Source organism: Orycteropus afer, unplaced genomic scaffold (assembly GCF_000298275.1).
Source record: "Orycteropus afer afer isolate SDZICR_OR568_19922 unplaced genomic scaffold, OryAfe1.0 scaffold00087, whole genome shotgun sequence".
Taxonomy (NCBI): domain Eukaryota; kingdom Metazoa; phylum Chordata; class Mammalia; order Tubulidentata; family Orycteropodidae; genus Orycteropus; species Orycteropus afer.
In genome coordinates, this window is record NW_006921674.1 from 6069371 (window position 1) to 6096684 (window position 27314).

Consider the following 27314-nt stretch of genomic DNA (forward strand, 5'->3'; position numbering starts at 1 on the left):
CCCCCCCAAGCTTTACTGGTTTTGTTTCTCTAGAGAATCCAATCTAACACAGTATTTCTAAGGCAGTAAATCTTTACAGAAATAGATGGCTATGTATTTCTCTCATGGAACAGCTGGTGTGTTTGAACTGTTAACCTTTCAATTAGTAGTCAAGCTTTTTAACAATACAAAATAAAGCTATGGAAGAGCTGCCTCCTCAAAGTAGAGTCAACTTTAATGACACGGATGGAGTAAAGCTTTGGGGAACTCCATTGGCTGATGTGGCATGACGTGAAATGAGAGGAAATAGCTGCTAACATACGTCAGTGATCGGAACATGTAATGTACAAAGCGTAAAGCAAGGAAAACCGGAAGTCATCAAAAATGAAATGGAATGTATAAAGGTCAATAACCTAGAAATTTAGTAAGCTGAAATGACTGGTGCTGTCCATTTTGAATCAGACAATTATATAGTCTACTATGCTGGCAATGACAAACTGAAGAGTAATGGTGTCATATTTGTCTTCAAAAAGAACATATCAAAATCTATCCTGATGTGTAACACTGTCAATGATGGAATAATACCAACACATAAACAAGGAAGAACAGTTATTACAACTGTTGTTGTTGTTATGTGCCATCGAGTCAGACCCGACTCATAGCGACCCCTCCTTGGGTTTCCAAGGCAGTATCACTACGGACAACTATCACTTAAATTTATGTATGAACCACTAATGCAAAAGATAAAGAAAATGAAGATCTTTACCAACTTCTACGTTCTAATATTGATCAAACATTCAGTAGACTGTTGTTGTTGTTAATTGTTAGGTGCTGCCGCATCATCTCCAACTCATAATGACCTCATGTAGAGCAGAACGAAACACTGCCTGGGTTTGTGCCAGCCTCATGATCCTTGCTATACCTGAGCCCATTGCTGGAGCCACTGTGTCAATCCATCTTGTTGAGGGCCTTCCCCTTTTTCATTAACCCGCCACTTTACCAAGCATGATATCCTTCTTTGATATCCTTCTTCAGAGAATGGTTCCTTCTGACAACATGACCAAAGTAGGTGAGATGAAGTCTAGCTACTCTCGCTTCCAAGGAGGATTCTGGCTGCACTTCTTCCAGGGAAGATTTGTTAGTTCTTTTAGCAGTCCATGGTACTTTCAGCATTCTTTGCCAGCACCACAACTCAAAAGCATCAACTCTTCTTCAGTCTTCCTTATTCATTGTCCAGCTCTCACATGCATATGAAGCAATTAAAAATACCATGGCTTGGGTTAGGCACACCTTAGTCTTTAAGGAGACATCTTTGCTCTTCAGCACTTGAAAGAGGTCTTTTGCAGCACATTTGTCCAATACTACACAATGTCTGGTATCTCGACTGCTGCTTCCATTGGCATTGATTGTAGAACCAAGTAATATGAAGTCTTTGACAAGTTCAATCATTTCTCCTTTTATTGTGATGCTGCTTACTGGTCCAGTTGTGAGGATTTTTGTTTTCTTTATATTGAGGTATAATCCATAATGAAGACTGTAGTCTTCAATCTTCATCAGTAAGTACTTCAAGTCATCTTCACTTTCAGCAGGAAAAGTTGTGTCATCTGCATATTGCAGGTTGTTAATGACTTTCCCTCCAATCTTGATGCCACATTCTTTTTCATGTAGTCCAGCTTCTCAGATTGTCTGCTCAGCATACAGACTGAATAAGTATGGTAAAAGGATACAAACCTGACACACTCCCTTCCTGATTTTAAACCAAGCAGTATCCCCTTGTTCCATTCGAACGACAGCCTCCTGGTCTATGTACAGGTTCCTCATGAGTACAACTGAGTGTTCTGGAATTCCTATTCTTTTCAATGTTATCCAAAATTTGTCATGATCCACACAACTGAATGCTTTTGCACAGTCAATAAAATACAAGTATTCTTTCTTTCAGCCAAGATCCATCTGACATCAGCAAATATCCTTTGTTCCATGTCCCTTTCTGAATCCAGCTTGCATTTCTGGAAGTTCTCTGTCAATATACTGCTGCAACCATTTTTGAATTATCGTCAGAAAGATTTTACTTGTTTGTGATATTAATGATATTGTTTGATAATTTCCACATTCTGTGGAATCATCTTTCTTTGGAATGGGTACAAATATGGATCTCTCCCACTCAGTTGGCCAGGTAGCTGTCTTCCAAATCTCTTGACATAGAAAAGTGAGTGCCTCCAGCACAGCATTCATTTGTTGAAACATCTCAATGGGTATTCCATCAATTCCTGGAGATCTGTTTTTCACCTATTTCTTCAGTGCAGCTTCAACTTCTTCCTTCAGTACCACTGGTTCTTGATCATATACCACTTCCTGAAACGGATGAACACTCACCAATTCTTTTTGGTACAGTGACTCTGTGTATTCCTTTCATCTTCTTTTGATGTTTCCTGCATCATTCAATATTTTGCCCATACAATCTTCAATACTGCAACTCAAATTTCCTCTACAGTTCTTTCAGCTTGAGAAATGCAAGTGTTCTTCCCTTGCGGTTTTCTAACTCCAAGTCTTTACACATTTCATTATAGTAATTGGCTTTGTCTGCTCCAGCTGCTCTTTGAAATCTTCTGTTCAGCTCTTTTATCTTGCCATTTCTTCCATTTGCTTTAGCTACTCTCTGCTCAAGGGCAAGTTTCAGAGTCTCTTCTGACATTCATTTTGATCTTCTCCCTTTTCTGTCTTTTTAATGACCTTTTGCTTTTTTCATGGATGATGTTCTTGATGTCATCCCAAAATGCCTCTGGTTTTTGGTCACTGGTGTTCAATGCATCAAATCTATTCTGTAGATGGTCTCTAAATTCAGGAGGAATATAATCAAGGTCATATTTTGGCTCTCATACTCTTAATTGTTTTCAGCTTCAACTTGAACTTCCATATGAGCAGTTGATGGTCTGTTCCATAATAAGCTCCTGGCCTTGCTCTGGCTGAAGATATTGAGTTTCTCCATTGCCAGTTGCCACTGATATAGTCAATCTGATTCTTGTGTAGTCCATCTGATGAAGTCCAAGTGTATAGCCATCACTTATGCTGTGAAAAAGGTATTTGCAATGAATAAGTCGTTGGTTTGCAGAATTCTATCATGCTATCTCCAATGTCTAAGGCCATATTTTCCAACTACTGGTGATTCTTCTTTGTTTCCAACTTTTGCATTCCAATCACCAGTGATAATCAACACATCTTGATCGCATGTTTGGTCAATTTCAGACTGAAGAAGTTGGTAAAAATCTTCAATTTCCTCATCTTTCACTTTGGTGTTTGGTGTGTAAATCTGAATAATAGTAGCATTAACTGGTCTTCCTTATAGGCATATGGATATTATCCTATCACTGACAGCACTTGTACTTTAGGATAGATCTTGATCCATTCTTTATGATGATGAATGCACGGCATTCCTCTTCAATTTGTCATTCCTGGCATAGTAGAGCATATGGTTGTCTGATTGAAAATAGCCAAAATCAGTCCAGTTCACCTGACTAATGCCTAGGATATCAAACTTTATGCATTCCATTTCATTTTTGACAAATTCCAATTTTCCTAGATTCATACTTTGTATATTCCATGTTCCAATTTTAATGGATATTTGCAGCTGTTTTTTCCCCATCTTCAGTCATGCCACAAAAGTAAATGGAGGTCCTGAAAGCTTTATTCTATCCACATCATTAAAGTTGACTCTACTTTGAAGAGGCAGCTCTTCCCTAGTCATATTTTGAATGCCTTTCAAGCTGAGGAGCTCATTTTCTGGCACTACATTGGACAATGTTTCAGGGCTATTCAAAAAATTTTCCAGTAATATATCAGGCAGTGTTTCAATAAAGATGCATTGATAACTAGTGATTGGAATGCACAAAAGTGAGAAATGAAGGAGGATACACAATTGAAAAATATGATGTCATGGAGATCACATGATAGGATTTTGTAAGATCAATCACTTATTCATTGCAAATATCATTTTCAACAACGTAAGTTGTCACTATACATGTGGACTTTGCTGAAAGGAATACACAGGAATAAAATCAACTACATCTGTAGAAAGAAATGATGAGGAAGCTCAATGTCATCTGTCAGAATGAGGCTAAAGGCAGACTATGGAACAGACAGTCCATCACTTGCTTGTATACACGTTCAAGTTAAAGCTGAAGGAAATTAAACAAGTCCACAAGAGCCAAAGCATGACCTTGAGTATATACCATCTGAATTTAGAGACCACCTAAAAAACAGATTTGATGAAAACTAATAACTGAAGACCAGAAAAGTTATGGGATGACATCAAGGACATCATACATGAAGAAAGCTAAAGGTCATTAAAAAGACAGGAAAGAAAAAGATGAATCAAATGGATGTAAAAAAGAAACTCTGAAACTTGCTCTAGGAAGTAGAGTAGCTAAAGCAAAAGGAAGAAATGATGAAGTAAAAGAGCTGAACAGAAGATTTCAAAGAGCACCTCAAGCAGACAAAGTCAATTACTATAATGAAATATGCAAATACCTGGAGTTAGAAAACCAAAGAGAAGAACACGTTCAGCATTTCTCAAACTGAAAGAACTAAAGAAATGGAGGGAGTAAAGAAGAGTAAAGAAAAATCAAAGACACAAGGAAACAATTACTTCAAAGGACTGGTTTGATGTGAAGGCAGTCAGTTTGGTAATTGTCCCTCAGCCTCCATGATCCTGAAATCAGAACAACTAGATGGTTACTAGCTACCAATGCTGACTACTCTCAAAGGGTTCACAATAGGAGGTCCTGGATACAGTGGGAGAAAAATGTAAAATGAAACTCAAAATCATATTTTTATGAAATAAATATTTTTATGAAATGTTTTACGAAATACTGGGCTTACTGGTCTGTGAGAGACTAGTGCGACCCCTGAGACTATGATCCTTAGACACCGTACAAGACTGGAATTGAACTCATCCCCATGGCTCAACTTTCAGCCAAATGACAGACCTATAAGGTGAACCCCACCACCAGGGAGGTACACAATCATTAGAACTATCAACCATACGAGATCAAAAGGGCAGCATTTGCTCAGAGATGAAGCTCAGAAGGCAGGAAGCAATAGGAAAGATGGATGAAGGGAAATGGTAAACATAGGGAAGAAGTAGGAGGAGTGCTATTACACTGTGGGAATGATAATCAATGTTACAAAACAAAATGTATATGAACTGTTAAATGGAATTTGCTCTCAAAACTTTCACCCAAATCACAATTTAAAAAAAAGAAATGACGAGAATTTCCAACCCCTGAGACTATGGACCCTAGCTGCCCTTGGGTCTGGAATTGAAACCACTCCCGTGGCTTCCAGCCAAACAAAAGACAGGCATATGAGGTGAACATTTACATTAGGTAGATACACTCCCGGGAGAGATCAATCATGGGAGAATAGAAGGGCTGTGTATGCACAGTGATACAGTTTTGGGGGAAGGAATGCATGGGAGGGAAGGGCACAGGGAAGAGGTAATTATGGGGAGGAAGTGGGAAGAGAGCTGTTGCATTGTGTGGAATTGCAGTCAATGTTATGAGACAAAGTGTATGTGAACTGTTGTATGGAAAATGAATTTGCTCTGAAACTTACACCCAAATCACAATAAAAATTTTTAAAAGAAAAAAAAATTCAAGCCTTGAGCTGCAATACCGAAGGATTCTATGAGCAAAATGTTGAATGACGCAGGAAGTATCAACAGGAAATGGAAGGAATACACAGTCAATGTACCAAAAAGAATTGGTCAAGGTTCAATCATTTCAATAGGTAGTATATGATCAAGAACCAATGGCAATGAAGAAAGAATTCCAAGCTGCCCTGAAGGCATTAGTGAAAAACAAGACTCTAGGAAATGACAAAATACCAAGGGAGATGGTTCAACAAACAGTTAACACTGGAAGTACTCACCCATCTACATCAAGAAATTTGGAAGACAATTCCTCGGCCAATAGAGTAAAAGAGATCCATATGCATGCCCATTCAAAAAAAGGTGATCCAACAGAATGTGAAAATTATTGAACAATATCATTAAATCTTGCTAAAGTTAACTCAAAAATGACTGCAGTAGTACACTAACAAAGAAATGCCAGAAATTTAAGTTAAATTCAGAAGAGGACATGGAATGAGGGATATCATTGCTAATGTCAGATGGATCTTGGCTGAATATGGAGAACACCAGAAAGATGTTTACCTTTGTTTAAATGACTACGTAAAGGTACTCAACTGTGTGGATCATAATAAATTATGGATAACATTGTGAAGAATGGGAATTCCAGAACACTTAATTATGTTGATGCAGAAACTGTATATAGACCAAGAGATGGTCATTTGCACAGAGCAAGGGGATACTATATGGTTTAAAATCAGGAAACAGAGTTCGATCCAAGGTGGTGGAGTAGGTAGATATACTACCTAGACTCTCTACCAAAAAAACCCAAGAAAGTAAGTGAAATAGATAGAGATGACAATTCTAGAACTCAGAGTTCCAAAGAAAAGAATAAAGACATAGATCAAATACTGATGATAAGAAGAAACTGAATGAAAACAGTGAACAAGGAAGTATATGAAGCAGAGAACTGTCAACTGGCCTGACATAGTGTGGTCACATTAAGTTATTGCAAGCAGCATTCTGACCAGGGAAGGAACCAAATAACCAGCTCAACTTGCTTAGGACTTCATAAGCACCCATATCAGTTATCACTGACCAGAGAGGTGTGATCTCACTCCTACACTGCACAACCACCCAGTTACAGCCTTCCCCACCCCAATGCTATGGCAGCCAGCTAAACCCCCCTCCCCAACTGCCAATGCAGTTTTTAATTTTTCTTATTTCTTTCCTCTTTCCCTCTCTTTTTTTTCCTTCTCCCCATATTTTTTTGTTCTCCCTTTCTTTCATAACCCACAGGGCAGCCATCCCACACTGTATCACATCTGCAGCAAGGAGCATCCACCCTCACCCCTCTGCAGTTGGTGATGTGCACTCCTATAGAGAAAGCACCACATTCCCCACTGCAACCATGTTTGGTGGACAGAGCTTGCATCATACTATGCCACTTTTTTGTTTTTCTATTTCTTCTTTATTATTTTTATTTCTGCATAGTTCTTCCCTCTCCTCCACCATTGTTCTTCCCTTTTCTTTTTTTTTTTTTTTTCCTATTCCCCATCTCTTTTGCTTTTTGATCACACAAAGTGGGCACCAATTCCCTGCCACCTCAGGTCATCAACACCTTCCCCCTCTGCCTCTGCAGGCAGCAGTGCATGATCCTGCAGAGTGAGAACTATGCCCGTCACCTCCATGGTGAGCAGGGATTGAGTGCACTTCACTGCAGTCAGCAGTATGGACTCCTACAGAGCAAAAATAGCTTTCCCACTGCAGCAATGTTCAGCAGCTTATGCCAGTCCTTTGCTTCTTTTTCTTTCTTCTTAGTTCTTCCCTCTTTCCCCTAGCTTTTTCTTTTTTTTTTTTTTTTTTTTTGTTATTTCTTTCTCTCCGCACATTTTATTATATTTTACAGTATACTGAGAGCCAGAAATCCTACCCCAAAACACCTGCCAAATCTGCCACCCACTCATTGCACAAGTTACACTACCTGCTCTAGCATCACTGGAGGACAACAGAGATCAACACCTGCCCAGCCTGTCCTTAAGTGCTCTACAAGACCAGCAATTAGAGACTTGCATCTACACTCTCAACTGCAACCAAACTCACCCACAGAGAGGTAGCAAGGTGCACCAGTGTTGCCGAACTAGTGACTACAGTGTGTATCTGCCTTATTGGTTAGATATATTGAAACAAAACAACAACAACAACAACAACAAATCAAGGTGAAGCAAACCAACTGACAACAAATTAATATAATAACATCTCAGTGTCTCAACGATAACAGACAACTTCAAATCACACAATAAAACAGGACAAGATGGTTCAAGCAAGTGACTAAATACAGGGCTAGAAAATCTTCCAGAGGAAGAAATGTTATTGGAACTATCCCAGAAGGAATTCAAAAGAAGTATGCTTAGGATCTTTCAAAAGACTAAGAAAAAGATAAAGAGAAACAAAGATTACAACAAGGAAATCATATACAAAATCAAGGAAAACACAGAAAAAACTCTAGAATAATTCAGGAAAACAATACAAGAACAAATTGACAAAATAAATGGAAAATTAGAACTCATACAAAAAACAGCAAATAGAAACCCAGAAGATTAATATTAAAATTTAGTAATAGTTAACATACTAGAAGAGCAAAGGAGTTGAACAGAATCAATGGACGACAGAATCAGTGAAAATGAAGACAAATCTCATAATACTAATCTGTTAGAACAATCAGGAAAAAGAACAACAAAAAGAAAATGAAGAAAGACTAATAATTATGTGGAACACCATCAAGAGGGGTAAACTTATGTATGACTGGCATTCCAGCACAAGAAGAGGCAAGAAAAAAAAAGCACCAAGAAAATTGTTGAAGACTTGCTGGAAGAGAATTTCCCAGATATTATGAAAGATGAGAAGATATGCATTCAAGCAGTTCAGTTAACATCATATAGGACAGACCCCAAAAGAAAATCTCCAAGACATATCATAATCAAGCTTTCCAAAACCAAAGACAAAGAAAGAATCCCAAGAGCAGCTCAGGAAAAACAAAAAGTTATCTACAAAGGAGAACCGGTAAGACCAAAGCTCTCATTTCTCAGCAGAAACCATGCAGGCAAGAAGGCAGTGGGATGACATATGTAAAATACTGAAAGAAAACAAAAAAATGCCAACTAAGAATTATATATCCAGCAAAATTATCCCTGAAATACAATGGCATTATTAGGACATTTCCAGATAAAGAGAAAGTAAAAGAACTTGAAAAACACAAGACTAATCTTACAAGGAATACTAAAGGGAGTCCTTCAGACAGAGAACCAACAACGGCAGACAGTAACTGGAGATTAAGACACATGACAACATCACCTGGAAATCAACCAAGATATACAGTAGTATCAAAAATTAAAAAAAAATGAAAAGATTGAAAATAGGGAACCAGAGATATTAATTTGTAAGTGATGACCACCACAAAGCAAAAAAGAAGGAATAAATGGTGTAATAACAGAACCCCCAAATGGAGAGGAAGTGAAGATGTTATCAAGATAGAATGGACTGTTTTAAATTTGAGAAGATAATAAATTACTGGGTAACCACAAAGAAAATTAATAAACCTTCTCACCAATCAATGGTATATTCAATATATATTCTGCTGAGTGAAATTAGTCAATTACAAAAGAAAAAATATTGCATGAGACCACTATTATAAAAAGTCAAGAAAATGTTTATTTACAGAAAGAAACATTTTTGAAGGTTATCAGGTGTGGGAGGGGAAAGGAAGGTAAATCACTAACTTGAGGGTAGACACATATTAACTTGGGTGAAGGCAAGGGCAATATACAATAAGGGAGAGGTCAAGGTAAAATGATCAAGGCAAAGGAAGACACTGGAAAGAGCAAAAGAATTAAAGGCAGCAAAAAACAAAAAAACAAAACAAAACAAAAAAACACATTCATTGCCATCAAGTTGATTCAGTCTCATAGCAACACCCACTGGGTTTCCAAGCCTGTAAAACTTTAGGGAAGCAAATTGCCCCATCTTTCTAACAGTTGGTGAGTTTGAATCATGGACCTTTTGGTTAGCAGCCAAATGCCTTAACAATTACACTACAAGAGCTCCTTAAAGGCAGCAAAACTCAATACTATTATATACACAATCCCGCAAAAACAAAAATCTATGAATGAATACATAGACAGACATGCAAACTAAATAGAAGTGGGAAGGAAAATGAGAGTACATCCATGAATAAATGAATAAATATGTATGGGCACACACACACACACACACACACACGTTTGATAGAGGATTCTACCTATGTATTCATATGTGCTGCAAATATGCCCACGAAAATACTAGAGCATACAAGATGCAAAGTTATGAAAACTTGTAACTGACAACGAAGCATCTGGAGAAAATAGTCACTGGACCTGGGGCTCAGCACCAGTCTCAGGGAACAGCAAGGTCAATTAGTATAAGACAGGGAATTTTCTACATCCTACGTTGGTAAGAAGCAAGTGGGGTACTAAAACCTTGTTAGCAGCCACCTAAGGTGCATCTATTGGTCTTTTTCCATCCAGAACAAAAAACCCTAGTCTCCACAACCCTGAAACCAGAAGAGCTAAATGATGGCCAACTACCACAAGTGACTGCTTGAAAGGGATCAAAACAGAAGGAACTGGCAAAAAAAACAAAGCTCCAGGAAATGATGGAATACACATTGAGATGTTTCAACCAACTGATGCAGTGCTCTAGGCACTTAGTCATCCATGCCAAGCAATTTGGAAGACAGCTATCTGGCCAAATGACTGGAAGAGATCCATATTTGTACCCATTCTAAAGAAAGGTGATCCAACAGAATGTGGAAATTATCAAACAGTATCATTAATATCACACACAAATAAAATTTTGCTGAAGATAATACAAAAACCGTTGCAGCAGTATATTAACAGGGAACTTCCAAGAATGCAAGCTGGATTCAGGAGAGGATGTGTAATGAGGCATATCATTGTTGATACCTGATGGATCTTGGCTGAAAGTAAATTATGGATAACATTGAGAAGACTGGGAATTCCAGAGCACTTAATGATGCTTATCAGGAACCTGTACATAGACCAAGAGACTGCTGTTTGATCAGAACAAGGAGATATTGCATGGTTTAAAATCAGGAAAGGTGTGTGTCAGGGTTGTATCCTTTCACCATACTTATTCATTCCATATGCTGAGCAAATAATCTAAGAAGCTGGACTATATGAAAAAGAATGCAGCATCAGGATTAGAAGACTCATTCAGAAGGAGCGCTGGTGGCATACTGCCTGAGGCATTTGACTGCTTACCAGAAGGCTGGAGGTTCAAACCTACCAGCCATTCCTTGGAGGGAAGGTTGGATAATCTACTTCTGTAGGGATACTGCCTCAGAAACTCAAGTAGGGGTCACTATGAGTCAGGACTGACTTGGTGGCAGTGAGTTTTTGTTTTTTTCATTAACAACCTGCAATACACAGATAACACAACCTTGTTTGCTGAAAGTAAAAATGACTTGAAACATTTACTGATGAAGATTAAAGACTACAGTCTACAATATGGATTACATTTCAATACAAAGAAAATGAAAATCTTCCCAACTAGACCAATAAGCAGCGTCACAATAAATGGAGAAAAGATTGAAGGTGTCAAAACTTCATTTTACTTGGATCCATAATCAACACTCCTAAGAAGCAGCAGTCACAAAACTAGATGTCATATTGCACTGGGCAAATCTGCTGCAGAAGTGCTCTTCATAGCGGTAAGAAGCAAAGATGTCACTTTGTAGACTAAGGTGCACCTAACCCAAGTCAGGGTATTTTCAAATGCCTCATATGCATGTGAAAGGCGGATAATGAATAAAGAAGACTCAAGAAGAGTTGGGAGCTCTGGTAGCATAGTGCCTAAGTCACTGGACTGCTAACCAGAAGGCTGGCGGTTCAAACCCACCAGCCACTCCTTGGAAGGAAGATGGTGCAATCTACTTCTGCAGTAATACCGCCTCAGAAACCCAAAGAGGGGTCGCTATGAGTGGGGTCCGACTTGACGACACAACAACAACAACAACAAAGAAGAGCTGATGCCTTTGAACTGTGGTGGTGTTGGTAAAGAATACTGAAAATACAACAGACTGCCAGAAGAATGAACAAATCAGTCCTGAAAGAAGTGGGGCCAGAATGCTCCCTGGAAGCAAGTATGGCCAGACTTCGTCTCACCCACTTTCGTCATGTTGTCAGAAGGGACCATTCCCTGGAAAAGGGTATCATGCTTGGTAAAGTGGAAGGTCAGTGAAAAAGAGGAAGACCCTCAACAAGATGGACTGACACAGGGGCTGCAAATATGGACTCAAGTATAACAAAGGATTGTGAGGATGGCACAAAACTGGGCAATGTTTCGTTCCACTGTATGTTCCACTGTCGCTAGGAGTCAGACCTGCCTTGACGGCACCTAACAACAACAACAACAAATCCATCCCCGTTCTCTACTATCATCTTCTGGTCTTATGTCCCACCTCCACTCTCCCTCCCTGTGCTCCCGTCACACTGGGATTCTCACTGCTCCTTGAACATACAAGGTATACGCCCATGTTAGGCCCTGGCCTTTGCTGCTCCCTCTGCCTGCAGTACTTTCCCTCTAGATATGTTTCATGACTTCATCCCTTTACCTTCATATTTTGCTCAAATATTATTTTCCTGGTGAGTCCTTCCCTGACCACCCTAGTTAAACTGTACTTGCCTTCCATGCTTTGTTTTTTATCACATACTTACCATTTACTAATTTACCAAGTATTCTGCTTACTTCATTTGTGCCTGTCTTCACAATAGAATAAGCTCATAAAGGGAGAGATGTTCATCTATTTTGTTCATTGTTCACTGACACATTTCCAATATCTAGAACATTGCCTAGTTCATGGTAGACATGTAAATATTTAATAAATGAGTAAGTTAATTAAATGATATGAAGAGCTCCAAAACCTGGTAAGAACTGAACACATAATAGAAACATGGGAACTAATATGATCCAGTAGTTCAAGGAAAATTAGATATAAATGGCTCTTCAACGTATGAAAATATGTTCACCCTCACAGGTAATAAAATTCTAAAGTTCAAGGTAAAATATCATTTTTTCTCATATTAAGTTGTCAAAAATTTTAAAATTCATTAACAAACTCTGTGGGTGAGGCTTTAGCACAACAGGTATAAACAAATACTGCTGGTGGGAATGTAAATGGGTGCAGCTTCTTTGGAGGGTAACTGGCATGCTATGTCAAAATTACAAAGGCATATTCCCTTGATCAGGGAATCCTTCTAAGAATTTATCCCACAAATAAACTTGCACATATGTAAAATGACTTATGACCAGATTATTTATTGTAAAATATTTACAACAGTAAAGACAAACTAAGAGCCCCTCAATAGGGGTCTGGTTAAGAACTTGGGGTACATACACACTGTGCATTACTTGCGAGTGTAGAAAAGAATGAGGAAGCTCTCTCTGTATTCATATGGAAAGATCTAATATATACTACTAAGGGAAATAAGCAAGGTACAGAACCATGTGAATTGTATGCTTGGTTTTGTGTACAAAAGAAGTAAATATATATTAGTATTTTTTTAATCAGCATAAAGAAACTCTGGAAGATATGATACAAATGAAACTAATAATGTAGTGTCTTTGGGGAGAGACGGATCCTAAGTACATGGAGAATAGGGTATCTGCAAGACTACATTAAATACTTTTAAGATTTTTGAATCATGTGGCTATATTACCTACTCAAATAATCATATTAAAAAATCAGAAGGTTGAACTAGAGAGAGAAAGAGAAGGAGAGAGGAACTGTTATGCAAATCAATGATGCAAATAGGCTTTTAGGAGGAATGCATGAATTACTTAAAGCAACATTTATTTTTAAATGAGTACAAGGAACTCTGGTAGCATAGTGCCTAAGGCACTTGACTGCTCACCAGAAGGCTGGTGGTTCAAACCCACCCGCCACTCCTCGGAAGGAAGGTTGGGCAATCCTACTTTCGTAGTGATACTGCCTCGGAAACCCAAGGAGGGGTCACTATGAGTCGGGGCTGACTTGACGGCAAACAACAACAACAACAACAACATGTTGTTACAAAAATATCCATGTAATAGTAAAGCTAATCCCCTGAGGAGCTTCTGCAGGTATCATTCTATAGGCCAATTTTGAGTTACTCAAAATATTTAAAAGAAATAACAAGATGCCTCTTTTACAAATATTTTAGAAATCATATTTCCTGATAACTTCTCAGGTTGGCCCATGTCCCAATTAGTTCAAATGGTGCTTTTCATGTGTGGTAAATTCTGTGACACACAAATCTCACAAACCACTAATAGTGCAGTGTGAGGTGCTACAGGCATGAAGAATGCCTTTTAAACAGTGTGATTTTTCTTCCCCTACAATATATCAAAGGTAATTTCAAAAAGCAAATTTCTTTAAATTACTTAAAGGAATGGTTCCAATAAGAGGCAAAAAATAAAAAGACCTGACATATTTCAACAATCAAGGCCTTTTAATGTTTAGGTCAGTAAACGTGAGTCTTACCTTACTTCAGCTGGTGGGCTTGGAGAATAGGGATTTGCAGAACAAGCCAGAATTCTAATGACCGCTCCAGGATGATAAGTTTCCAGAACATGAACAGCTGTAGGATACACCTGTTGTTTGAAAGTAAGTTCCACATAGTCCTGGCTCTGAAAATTAGGTGGTGTCCTCTTGAATGGCAAGGAAGCACTAGGACACTGATCCCACCATGTTCCATAAGTTCGAAACACAGCTGTCTGAGTAAAGTCACCAGAACTTGGGAAAACATTTGGTACACCTGCCAGATTCCACATGGTATAGGACATACTATTCTCACTTCCATAATGGGAACTGAAATCTACTACTTCTTTAGCATACTGAACCACCTCTGCATTGAGAGGGGATGTCCGGCTGTTTGATTCTATGGTTCTATGGCTGTTCATCATCTCTCCTCTTGTAGCTGTCCTGGCTCGACGCCGAAGGCATATATAATAAAACATAGTCAGAACTGTTAACATAGGAAAGACTGGTGACATCTAGATGTGAATTATGAAGCTTCAAAAGGTCAGGTGTCCTCAGTAAGATGCATGAACTCTTTGAAGGATATTCTAAAAAATGAATGGTAAAGTAAAAGTCTAAAAAACGAATGGTGAAGTAAAATAATTTAAATAAGCAGAAAAGCACATGGCTTGGGTAACTAACAGGCTTTTTTCCCAACATAGTATCCCAGAATGAAACACTGAAAAAACAACTTTTAAACTGAAAACATGAATCTTTGGTATTAAGTAATTTAGCTAATCTGTTTCTAAGAATCCTAAATACAGTAAATGTATACAATTTTATGTTATATGGGAAACAAATCTGGTATTTAAGACCACAAAAGATGTATGATCCAAAAAGCTCTATTTTGTATAAAATTATAACCATCAATTAACAAATAGTAAATCCTTGAACTTTTAAAATTAAAATTTAGAATGTATAGGAATCACTAAATATTGCTTTAAATTCAAAAGAATCTTAGATACTGCTGCAATTTCACATTCTAAAAAATGATTCTCTATTGTTAACTATTACTTTCTTTCAAACATGCTAAGTACAGATTTCATAATATGGCAATATAGTTTTCTGGAGTTGACAGTTAATCCAGACCAACTAAATTAACTGCCTTACACATCACAGATCACCAGACAGTGTTTAATTTATAACTCTTAGCATTATTTGTTAGGGCAGTCCATGGCTGGCTGGCATCTGGTCTGCTGCCAGATACTCTTAGAAATCACTCACCCCAGATAGAATGGTCACAGGGTACACAGAGGAAATGGAACAGTTGGCACCTATCCATGTGGCCTGAAATTTGCATGCTGATTTCAGGTACAAATGCTGAAATGTGTCATTTTCTTACCTATAAGACAAGAGTTTCAGAATATATTTTTATTTCCAATTTAAGAGGTCAAATACACACACACACACACACACACACAAGATTATTATAGATAAAAAGCCTTTTATTTGACACAGCATTCAAATTGAACAGGTCACCTTTTTCAGAACCTTGTGGACAATTTTGGATAATACATTTTTAAGTTTACGACAAAATATAATAAAAATATAATAATGAACCCTTCTATATAGAGGGGAGCTCTGGTGGCATAGTGCCTAAGGCATGTGACTGCTAACCAGGTGGCTAGTGGTTCAAACCCACCAGCCACTCCTCAGAAGGGAGGTTGGGCAATCTACTTCTGTAGCGATACTGCCTTGGAAACCCAAGGAGGGGTTGCTATGAGTCGGATCCGACTTGATGGCAATGAGTTTATGAGTTTTTTCTACATAAAGATTATAACCCATAGCTTAAGCATCAAACTATGTAGACATATGTTATTGGCATCAAACAGTTCTGTAAAATTTGAATTAGCCGGCAATCTTTAATAGTCAAGAAGAAATCATGAGAAGAGGCTTGCCTGAGCTCTGCCAGCAGCTGTCATTGTTCCCAGCCAACGCCACTAGTTTATAATACAAGCCTGGCCACTGTTGAATAGGTGATCTCTTGTCTATACAAACAAGAAATCAAACATACTTATTTTTATACTTGGACAGTCTTGAGTTTAACTTCTCAATAAAATAAAGGAAATATATTAACTTGTATTTAACAGAGTAATATGAAAGCCTTCCAAAACTTTAGAATTAAGATTGTAAAGCATTACTTGCATTAAATGTCTTTCCCACTCAAAAATCTCCAGTCGTTTTCTGTAACCTACAAGATATAATCTAAATTCCTTAGATTGACATTTCAAGGCTCTGCTCAAAACTGGATCCTTCACTTCTTGTCTAACAGTTAACCCAGTCAAGTTCTAATCATCCTTCATATTTTACTTTAAGTCTTATTTCCTCTATAACTCCTTTTACAACTACCTTATTCCACATTGGCACACTTTTTCTGACTAATAAGTCTTATTCTCTGGTACCTACTGGCACTGCATTTGTATCAGATATATGCCCTAGCTCCATAAGAATCTAGATGATGAGTGAGTTTCTTAAAGGAGGGAATCTAGGCAAGCATATTTATTTTTCAAAGTATGAAGTATATCCAAAACCAAACTAAACTCACTGCCATAAAGTCAAATCCAACTCATAGCGACCCCTCCTTAGGTTTCCAAGGTATATCTCTACGCGAGTAGATTGCCCAATCTTCCTTCTGAGGAGTGGCTGGTGGGTCTGAACCACCAGACTTCTGGTTAGCAGTCAAAATGCCTTATGCACTACGCCACCTGAGCTCCCACAAAGTATACAGTAGGCATTAAATGTTTGGTAATGTGCTAGAATGGAGATAAGCAACCAAAACCATTATGAAAGTCTAGAAACATTTAAAATTACGTAACATCCCTCTACCTCTCAAACCCAAACAAATTCAAATACAATGAGATGCTTAATAAAATATAACAAGTGGAATAGCAAACAAAGAGCTGAGCTTGAAACACATGAGGAAAATCCACAGCTATGAGAAATAAAGAGGAAAGTCAGACAAAGCCTAACATGACTCACGGGACCAATTATGGGTCTTAATGATTAGGAGGGGACTTTCTACCACCCAAGCAGAGATTATTTCAAGCCACAGGTCACGTTTAGAAGGACCTTCACAAAGCTAAGACTTGGGAAACTATCCACAAAACCAGGACTATGAAAACTCAGCTCAGTGCCCAGGAGGCATTATATGAACTGAAACAATGGGGGAAAAGTCACTAGACGGAAATTAGAACCCTCTACTATCATGTGTGGGAGCTCTGGTAGCGTAGTGGCCAAGACACTTGACTGCTAACCAGAAGGCTGGCGGTTCAAACCCACCAGCCACTCCTCGGAAGGAAGATGGGGCAATCTACTTCCGTAGTGATACTGCCTCGGAAACCCAAGGAGGGGTCGCTATGAGTCAGGTCTGACTCAACGGCATATAACAACAACAACAACAACTATCATGTGTAAGGAGCTCTGGTGGTACAGTGGTTAAGGCATTTGGCTGCTAACCAAAAGGTTAGTGGTTTGAACCCACCAGCCACCCTGTGGAAGATAAGGCAGTCTACTTCTGTAAAGATTTACAACCTGAGAAACCCAACAGGGGTCACTATGAGTTGGAATCAACTCCATGGCAGTGAGTTTGGTTTGGTTAGTATCACGCATAAGGAACTCTGGTGGTGTGTGGTTAAGGCATTTGGCTGCTAACTAAAAGGCTGGTGGTTCAAACCTACCAGCTGCTCCACGGAAGACAGATGAGGCAGTATGCTTCCATAAAGATTTACAACCTTGTCCTTCCCACTCAACCCACTGGGGGTCACTATGAGTGGGAATCCACTTGATGGCAGTGAGTTTGGTTTGGTTCAGCATCATGTATACAATATAGATGTAAATTCACATTTCCTTCACATTTAGAATCACTTTTCCCACTACCAGCAATCCAAAAAAATGTATAGTTTTAAGTAGTCCCAAACCAGTCAAGTAGGGACAATTGTGGAACCTCTTTGCAGGGATGCTGCCATAGACTAAGCCTTCATGGAAGATGCCATCACAGTGAAAAAAAAAAAAAAAAAAATCAGACCACAAGAGAAAATGAATCATGCTGAGGGAGAGACAGTAAAGTCACCAAATGGAGGAATCTGTACCCCAAGAACAAGAAATAACAGAACAATATGAACAAAATATTTTCTAGAGAAGGGTATCAAAGCAATTATTAAAGTAAATGAGGTCTTTCTGCCGTGGTGATATATCATGAATCAATGAAGCAGATTCACCTCAGGATATATAACAGCACGTGCTGAAGTACAGGTCATGTTATAAATGTGGGAAAATATAATTATCTGGTTTTATCACTTTTTTATTCAAACATTTCACCTATTGCAAGTATAAATCTGTCAAAAAACATTTTTATGACAACAAAATTTCTAATCCTTATCACCAAAATTTGATATTACACAGCTTCTTCTTTTACAGTATTACATATATTTCAAAATAGGCTTGTGGGTAAATATAGAAGGACCATTTAACAAAAAAGTTACTTCATCCTTTTCTTTCTCAACAGGAAAAGCATTAATGAAATAGTTAAATAGCAAAAATAAAATTTAGCAAATAAGGAACAACTTACAAGTACCCAACTTGATTGACAAATATCTAATTTAATTCCAAATTAATTGATCAGTTAATTTGGAAGACTGGATGCTATATTTCTGGGGATCACAAATGGAAGGTCAGAAAACTGTATGCCAAGATGGATGGTTAAATTTCACTGTATAATCTTTGGCTATCACTTCTCTACCATGTATAAACTGCTTCAACTAAGCTCCTTTCACTTTCTTTATAAAACTGTATTTAACACAAGAGTAAAGCAATTTTATAATGCCAAAGAAACATCTTCAAAATGATACAGCATCTTTCACGTAAGCTTTCACAATCATTTTTGGCAAAAAGAAGATTGAGACAAATTGTGAAAGTCAAATTCTGTTTGATATACCAAGTCATAAGCTTTATAACTAATTCCCATCTAGTTTACACTATTGTGGATTATAAGGTAATATCAAACACATTAAGACTGTCACATGGGCCATATAATTTTTAAGCTGTTTTAAAGTGAAATAAAACTCAACATTGAGGTAATATATTCAAAAAACAAACCCACAGCCATTAAGTCCATTCTGACTCATAGCAACCCTATAGGACAAAGTAGAACTGTCCCGTGGTTGAAAATCCTATGGAAAAAAGCTGCCTCATCTTTCGCCCAAGGTTGAAAATCCTATGGAAAAAGGCTGCCTCATCTTTCGCCCATGGAGCAGCTGGTGGAGTCGAACCACCAATGTTTTAACCACTAAGTGCTTTAACCACTGTGCCACCAAAGCTCCTAATATATATAAAGCATGTTATAAATGATAAAGAAATGTATGTATGTATTATATGTTCACACCACTGTATACAAGGGAAATGCAAAATGAATGGTTCGTATTTTCAAACTATGGATAAGAGTAATTTGGAAAATTAATTTTCTGTGAGATAAAGCTAAAAATGATAAAAAGCAATTTTTGACAGAAGGAAGAGCAGTAGAAGAATAAATATATTGATTCTTTCCCCCACAGTGCTATTAGAAAAATATAGCATAAGCTAAAACCTGTTTCTGAAAATAAATAAGTCATAGTAACAAAAAAGGGAAACGTGCAAACCTATTGTTAATACTCTTCATTGATTCTAAACTCTTTCCCAATCTACTAAGATAACACATGAAAGTGTTTTGGGGGGTGGGGAAGAACATATGGAGAAGAAAGGATAGCTTCCTTTACTTTTCCCTGGGAAATGAAGCTGAAAAGGAGAGTAGTACTATTGTCTCAGGGCTCATGTGGGCAGCAACAACCAATGCAGAAGTCCAAATTGTCCATGTATGTACTGTCTGGACTTTTGCCAAAGCATGGAGGCAATTTGTGGTAACGAATGAATATCCCAATGGGCAATGAATGAAATGTAAAAGATACAATAAGTCAACTTTATGAGGAGAATGGGAATCAAGGACAAAATGACTGTTGTCCCCCCTGACTCAAATAAGTACTAGCCTAAAACATCAAATTTGTCCAAAAGGATAATTATAAAATAAACCTTTCATCAGGCACTTTCCCTTCTAGTTCATTCAAAAAGCTACTTTAATTTTAAAGTCTCTCACAATATGCTTTTAAAAAACACATTATTTTCCACCTCAAGTCAAAATTAGAAATAGGGAGATCTTTATTTTATTAGTTGATTAGCCCAATCACTAATCAACAACGATTATGAGGTGAGAAAGTCTCCACAACATCCTGAACTCTTATGCTAGCATAATCAAGGAATACAAAACAACAGCCCTTTTAATTTGTATCATGAGACTTTTATACTCCTTGGGAAACAACTCGCTTTATATGACATGATTTTATTATAATACAACTTTATTTTCAACCACATCTTTCATATTATAAAATGCTTAACGAAATTAAATAATACAATTACAGAGAAAGCAATAACAGTGGAAAAGAGAAATTAAGAGGTATAGACAAGGGAGAACATATGTTTACTACTGAGATTTGAAGTGAGATGGGGAGTCGATGAGGCGGAGAGAAGCAGGATGGCAGGAACTGCAGAGAAGATGCCTTGTGCTTCAGCAGAGGTAAAGGGAGTAAGGAAAAGGACTCTTTGTGAAATAAACAAAAGGAGGCAATGAGAATGATTAGAACCAGGAGAACAGAATCGAGTATGATTTTCATGCAGCCTTGATAACAATTTTCCTTTGATTGTCTTTTGAACCTGTGTAACAATTTTAAAAGAGAAAGAGAATTCTCAACTGATATTAAAGTAAGAAGCCATGGAAAAAGATAAAAATGACAGGCAGTACCACACAGTCATATTTTGAAAGCAAGTAGTAACACAATACTTACTTGCAAAGTAGTCCACAAAGACATCCTAATAAAGTGATAGAGAAAACAAGGGTTCAGACAGCTTTGCAGGATAGCGCCAAAATGCAAGAGTGCATACAGAGGTGGTAAATCAAGAAAAAAAAAAAAAACCTTAAACATTATAGCTTCTGAATCCTGCTGGAAATGATCAAAAGACATTATTTGAGGGAAGGACCTTTCTGGTAGAATCTAAAAATCAAGAAATGGGGGAATGGAGGGAAATATCAATAAAAAAAAAAAATGAGTATTTGAATTTGGTGCAGAATCTGACAGTCATAGCCAGCTCTCTTTCCTAGTCTTCCCCAGCTGGGCTTCAATACCACTACACACTCTTAGATCTCCTCCTACCTCTCTGATAACTTCTCCTCAATCTCCTTCCTGGGTCATCTTCCTCCTCATGCCTCTTAAATACACAAGGGTACCATAAGAGAAAGGCCTTCTTTTTGATAGCATGACAGACAGGGACATTCCATCTACCTTTGCACCAGTCTTCTCTCTCTCCTATGCAATGCCACATGCTCAAACCATTGCTTAGACCCACCAGAACATCTGTGTCCTCAACAGTGCTGGTGCTTTCACACATTGATAGCTTCAAGCCTTCAGTTGAGGCTGGGTGGCTCTGAAATAGCCTCTCTCTTCCTCTGCTTGGCACACTCTTAACTCATCCTTCAATGTCAGGTTCCCACCTTAATTCACATATTAACCACCCACTTTTCTTTTGCTCTTACATTTTGTGTGCCATTTCAGTTATCAGCTGAGATATTTCTCTACCCCAACAGGCTATGAATTCTTCCAAGTTCAGAGAGTGTGCCTCAGTTATAACTACACTCTTAGGACCTAACACATGTCATATATGCTCAATCAACATTCATTCTCTTTTACAGACACTGGCAGAGTAGATCACAGGAGAGAATTAAAATAAGTTTAAAATAAACACCAGATATTAAACCTGTGACTATTCAAGATAAAGCACATTAGACCAAATATGAAGCAAAAAAATGTTCAGTCTCTTCATACAGAGAAAAAGATGAAAAAAATGGATAATAAAAACCGAGACACAATATGTTAAGAATCAAATGCATGAACTTCTCTGAAGCCATCCAAGAAGGAATAGTATATATACTGAAATATGATTTTCAAAGAGAATGTGAAAAAAATGATAACTTCTATTAGTACAAAAGAAGTCCCTGAATACATAGAAGAAACTTGACTCTGCCCACAAAGAAACTCTGATTGAAATTAAAGATTGATTCATGAGAGAGATGATTGGAGAGGTCAAAGAAAGCTATTCCCTCAAATACAATGATTTTTTTTAACACTCCAAATCTCTGTTAAGACCATAGGTTGATTATGGAGCACTGGAAAAAGTATGAGAAAAAAGAAGTTCCTCAAAAAGGAGGGGAGAGAAGGGATAACCTAAGAGCAGGGAGAAGAGACAGGCCAAGCGATAACATCATTTAAGAGCAAAGGGAAAACGTTATTTTTTATTATCCTAATAATATTATTCTGTTGTTGGATATACTGGGAGAAGCAAAAGCACTCCTTTTTCTTCATCATAACTATTTACCTTCTCATTGTACTATATGCTTAAAACCAATGTATGGTAAAAATGAAAGAATGTCAGTAAGGAGACTATTTGGTCTGGTATCTTGCCTCCTTCCTCTAACTAAATCTTCCTCCAGTTAGAACATGTTCATTATGATTATATTTTTTAATTAATAAATATCTGATGTAGAATAAACAGATGGCATTCTTAACTGAACCAAGTGAACCAATAGGAATAAAAGAGCCTCCTGCCCAGTCTCAAAGCTTCTTGAAAATCTAGGCAAATGAAGCAGAAAGGAGGCAGCACTGGAGCCAGCTGGGAAAACATCTCAACATCCTAGAAGCAGATAACCAAGACATTAAGGATAGGCCAAATCTCAGTTACCATAAAGGCAGCAAAGATAACCAGGCTTAGATGCCAGAGCAGAACAAATGGAGTGGCTAAGCAAGAGCTGTCAAAGAAGCCAGTCTAGGTACAAACTTGTCAAAGAAAAAGGGGTAAGATTTAGAACCAATTTAACCTAGAGATTGTAACAGGAATTCTACAGACTTTAAAAAAGAAATACAACCAATGCTTTTTAGAAGTGAGGATGGGAAGACTTTAATTCATTTATTTTGGACATGTCATCACTAAAGACCAAATGATAGAAAAGGACATCAAATTTGGTGAAGTAGAGGGCCAACAAAAAGAAGGGAGACATTCAATAAGGTGGACTGACACCATAGCTGCAATAATGTACTCAAACATATCAACAATCATGAAGACGGCATTCTGATATGCATAAGGTCACCAGGAGTCAGAGTTGATTCAATGGCAGCTAACAATTCTACAGACTGACTTCTCTTTCCTAGGCTGTCTTTTAACAAGCATATCTAAACTTCTGAAATATTTCAAATACAACTGTTATTAGCAAAAGATGCAAGAAAAGAACTAGAGAAGTCAAATGTTTTGTTTTGTTTTTTGGAAAAAAAAAAAAAAGAGCAGAGCTACAGGATGAGTAAATGATGACTGACACAATGAAGATGGAAATCCTCTGCTCGTCCTAGGCACTATTTTACTAATTGACAAGGAAGGGCATGTTCCAAATTGCACAAGCTATAATATAAGGTACCATAGATAAAGATGGCGCCATGCAGTTATCTATATTTTCCCTTTTTTCTTCACCTTTTAATGATGGTGTAGGACTATTCTAAATTCTGTTCAGAATTTAGGACTAATTAGAATTTAGGACTATTCTAAATTCACAGTACTTCCCACTTACACGGGGAGATGTTCAAATGATGTCTTTGGAACCTGGATAACAATTTTAAAAATGTTATCCCCCTTATGCACTCTTACATTTTGGTGCTATCCTGCAAAGCTGTATAAACCCTTGTTTTCTCTATCACTTTATTAGGATGTCTTTGGGGACTATTTTGCAAGTAAGTATTGTGTTACTACTTGCTTTCAAAATATGACTGAATATAACTGTGTGTTACCGCCTGTCATTTTTATCTTTTTTCATGACTTCTTACTTTAATATTAGTTGAGAACTCTCTTTCACTTTTAAAATTGTTATCCAGGTTCAAAAGACATCATTTGAACATCTCCTCATGTAAGTAGGAAGAACTGTGAATTCAGAATAGTCCTAAACTTTTAGCAGACACACAAGGTATATTTAACTAAAACCTAGAATATTAAAAACTAAAGATATATGGTTGAGGGCAATTTTTACAGACCTAATAAAAAGAAAAAAAATGTTATTGTCCTCTGGCTATTAAGATCATATTAATTATGTGAATTTACTTCAGCCAACCGCTAGATATACATTTCTGTATGTTAAAGCAAAGATAGTTCATCTAATAAAAATACACTGGATTCACAGTTAGTCTTCTTAACAAAAATTCAAGTACGATATCAAATGGATGCCACTGTTAGCCAGTTACGCGAAAAGAACAATTGCCTAATACAGTGTACTATTAACCTGGGGTATAATTAACATTTCAAAAATGTATCTCATTTTAAGCAGAGTTCAATAACCCACATAACCGTCACCAAAATAAAAATATAGAACATTTCCATCAGCCCAAAAGGTTTGCTGGTTCCATGGTGTCCCTTCTCAATGAATCCACTCCCTCACCTACTCCCTGCACCAGGCAAACACTAATCAACTTCTGTCCCCAGAGATCAGACTGTCCTTTATTCAAGAGTTTTACATAAATGGAATAATGTAGTATAGACTCATTGGGGTCTAGCTTATTTTTCTTAGCATATCTTTGAGATTTATCCATGTTTGTATATATCAGTAGTTTGTTTCTTTTTATTACTGAATTATATTCCACTGTACGGACATACCAATTTTCCTGTTGAGGTACCTTTGGGTTGTTTCCAGTTTTTGCCCATAATGAATAAAGCTGAACGAACATTAATGTATAAGTCATTTCATCTGGATAAATACCTAGTTGTGGGACTGCTGAATCTTATGGTAAATGTATGCTTAAATTTAAAAGAAATTGCCAAATCCTTGTGAATGGATGTTACCATTTCACACTGCCACCAACAATGTATGAGTTAGTTGCTCCACAGCCACACCCACAGTTAGTATTATCAGTCTTCAAACATTCTAATAGGTAGGTGCATGGGGGTGGGGTGTTTCATTTTTCAATTGGCTAATGAGTGTAGCATCTTTTTGTGTGCTCATTTGCCATTTGTACCTTCTTTGGTGAAATGTCTGTTTTGCCTGTATTTTATATTAGGATTTTTGTTTCCTTATTATTTAAGTGTCCTTTATATGTTCTAGATGTGAGCTCTTTATCAGATACATGTTTTGCAAATATCTTCTCCCATTCGGTATGTTCTGGTTACCTAGTGCCGCTCTGACAAGAATATACCACAAATGGGATGGCCTTAACAGACAGGAGTTTACTTTTACAATTTGGAGGCTTTAAGTCCAAGTTCAAAGTGCCAGCCTCTAGGGGCTGGATGAAAGCCCCTCAGCCTTGGGCTTCAGCTCTGCCTCCAGCTCCCCACCAACTGAAGCTAGAGGCTTTTCTTCACTCAGCTGCTGGCTGCTGAGGCTGCGAAGCCCAAGGTTGTCAAGTAAAAAGGCACAGTCCTGATGTTACCAAACCACATGGCAGGCCATTAATTCAAGTCCATTGTAAGTCCCAAGGTCGGCAGAGCATGGCAGGCTGCTGAACAACGACACGGCTACATGCAGGGTCCAAGTGTTTCATAAGCTAGAGAAAATTTCCGAAGGCTTCTGCTTATATACAGGAAGCAGACCACATACCCAAAGGCAGCTACTCAGCTGCTCACAGTAGATTCTACCATGGAATTGATTGCCAGTCTCATCATGGGGAATACTACATCCAGCTGCCCAGCCATTCAACCAGGCCCAACCAAGTTGACACACAAACTGAACTACCACACAGTACTTGCTTTTTCATTTTCATAATATCTTTCAAAGAGAAAAGGTTTGATTTTTAGTACGTCCAACTTATCATTTTTTTCTTTTATGGTATATTTTGCATGTCCAATCTAAGAACTCTTTGCCTAGCCCACGAGCACAAAGAGTTTCTAATTTTTTTTTCCCTAGCAATTTTACGGTTTTGCCTCTTACATTAACCCTACAATCTATCTCAAGTTAATTTCTGTATATGATATGAGGTTCCTTATTTTTTTAAAAAACATACATTCCTTTTTAACTTTCCTATCTCTTTTAGATTAATTGGATTAATTTTTATTATTCCATATTTATCTCCACAATTGGCCTTTTATTTACTCTTCTTCTTAATTTTAGTGGTTTTTCTAGGATTTATAACCTATGTCTTAATTTATCACAGCTTACCTTCAAACAGTACTATACCATTTCATATAAAAAGTGTACTTCCATTTCTTCCCTCACATCCTTTGTGCTATTTTTGTCATACATTTTACTTCTACACATTTATAAACCCCATAACACACTGTAAATATTTTTGTTTTGACAATTATTTTTTAAAAATACTAAAAATAAGAAAAATTATCTTTTATATTTATCCCAATTTTTTTTTAGCATATTCAACATTCTTAATTTCTTTGTGTGCTTTTGAGTTGTGGTGTTGGCAAAGAATACTAAAAGTACCATTGATTGCCTGAAGAACTAACAAATCTGTCTTGGAAGAAGTGCAGCTGGGATGCTCCTTGCAAGTGAGAATGGCCAGACTTCCTCTCACCTACTTTGGTCATATCAAAAGGGACCATTCCCTGGAGAAGGATATCATGCTTGGTAAAGTGGAGGGTCAGCAAAAAAAAGGAAGGCCCTCAACAAGATGGATTGACCCAGTGGCTGCAACAATGGGCTCAGGTATAGCAAGGATTGTGAGGTTGGCACAGGATCGGGCAGTGTTTCGTTCTGTTGTACATAAGGTTGCTATGAGTTGGAGCTGACTCAATGGCACCGAACAACAACAATTTCTTTGTGTAGATCTCAATATCCATCTGGTATTATACTTCTGAAGGAAGAACTTCAATAGTTCATGTGTTGCATCAAAAACCAACTGAACACTGTCTTGATTACTGCAGTTTTACAGAAAGTCTTGAGACTGTGTAGTGTGAGTCTTTCAACTTTGTTCTTTTTCAAAATTATTTTGCATACTCAAGGTCCTTTGCACTTATATATAAATTTTAGAATCAGCTTACCAA

At 37.5% G+C, this 27314-nt stretch overlaps 1 protein-coding gene across 1 annotated transcript in view; it reads right to left on the reverse strand.

The window, feature by feature from the left end:
- Positions 1-14692, reverse strand: part of FBXL4 (F-box and leucine rich repeat protein 4) — a 108711-nt gene extending 94019 nt beyond the window's left edge. The window contains exon 1 of the mRNA XM_007942257.2: positions 14181-14692. Coding sequence (XP_007940448.1) covers positions 14181-14692 — 512 coding nt within the window. The remainder of the gene's footprint in view (positions 1-14180) is intronic.
- Positions 14693-27314: the final 12622 nt, after the last annotated feature.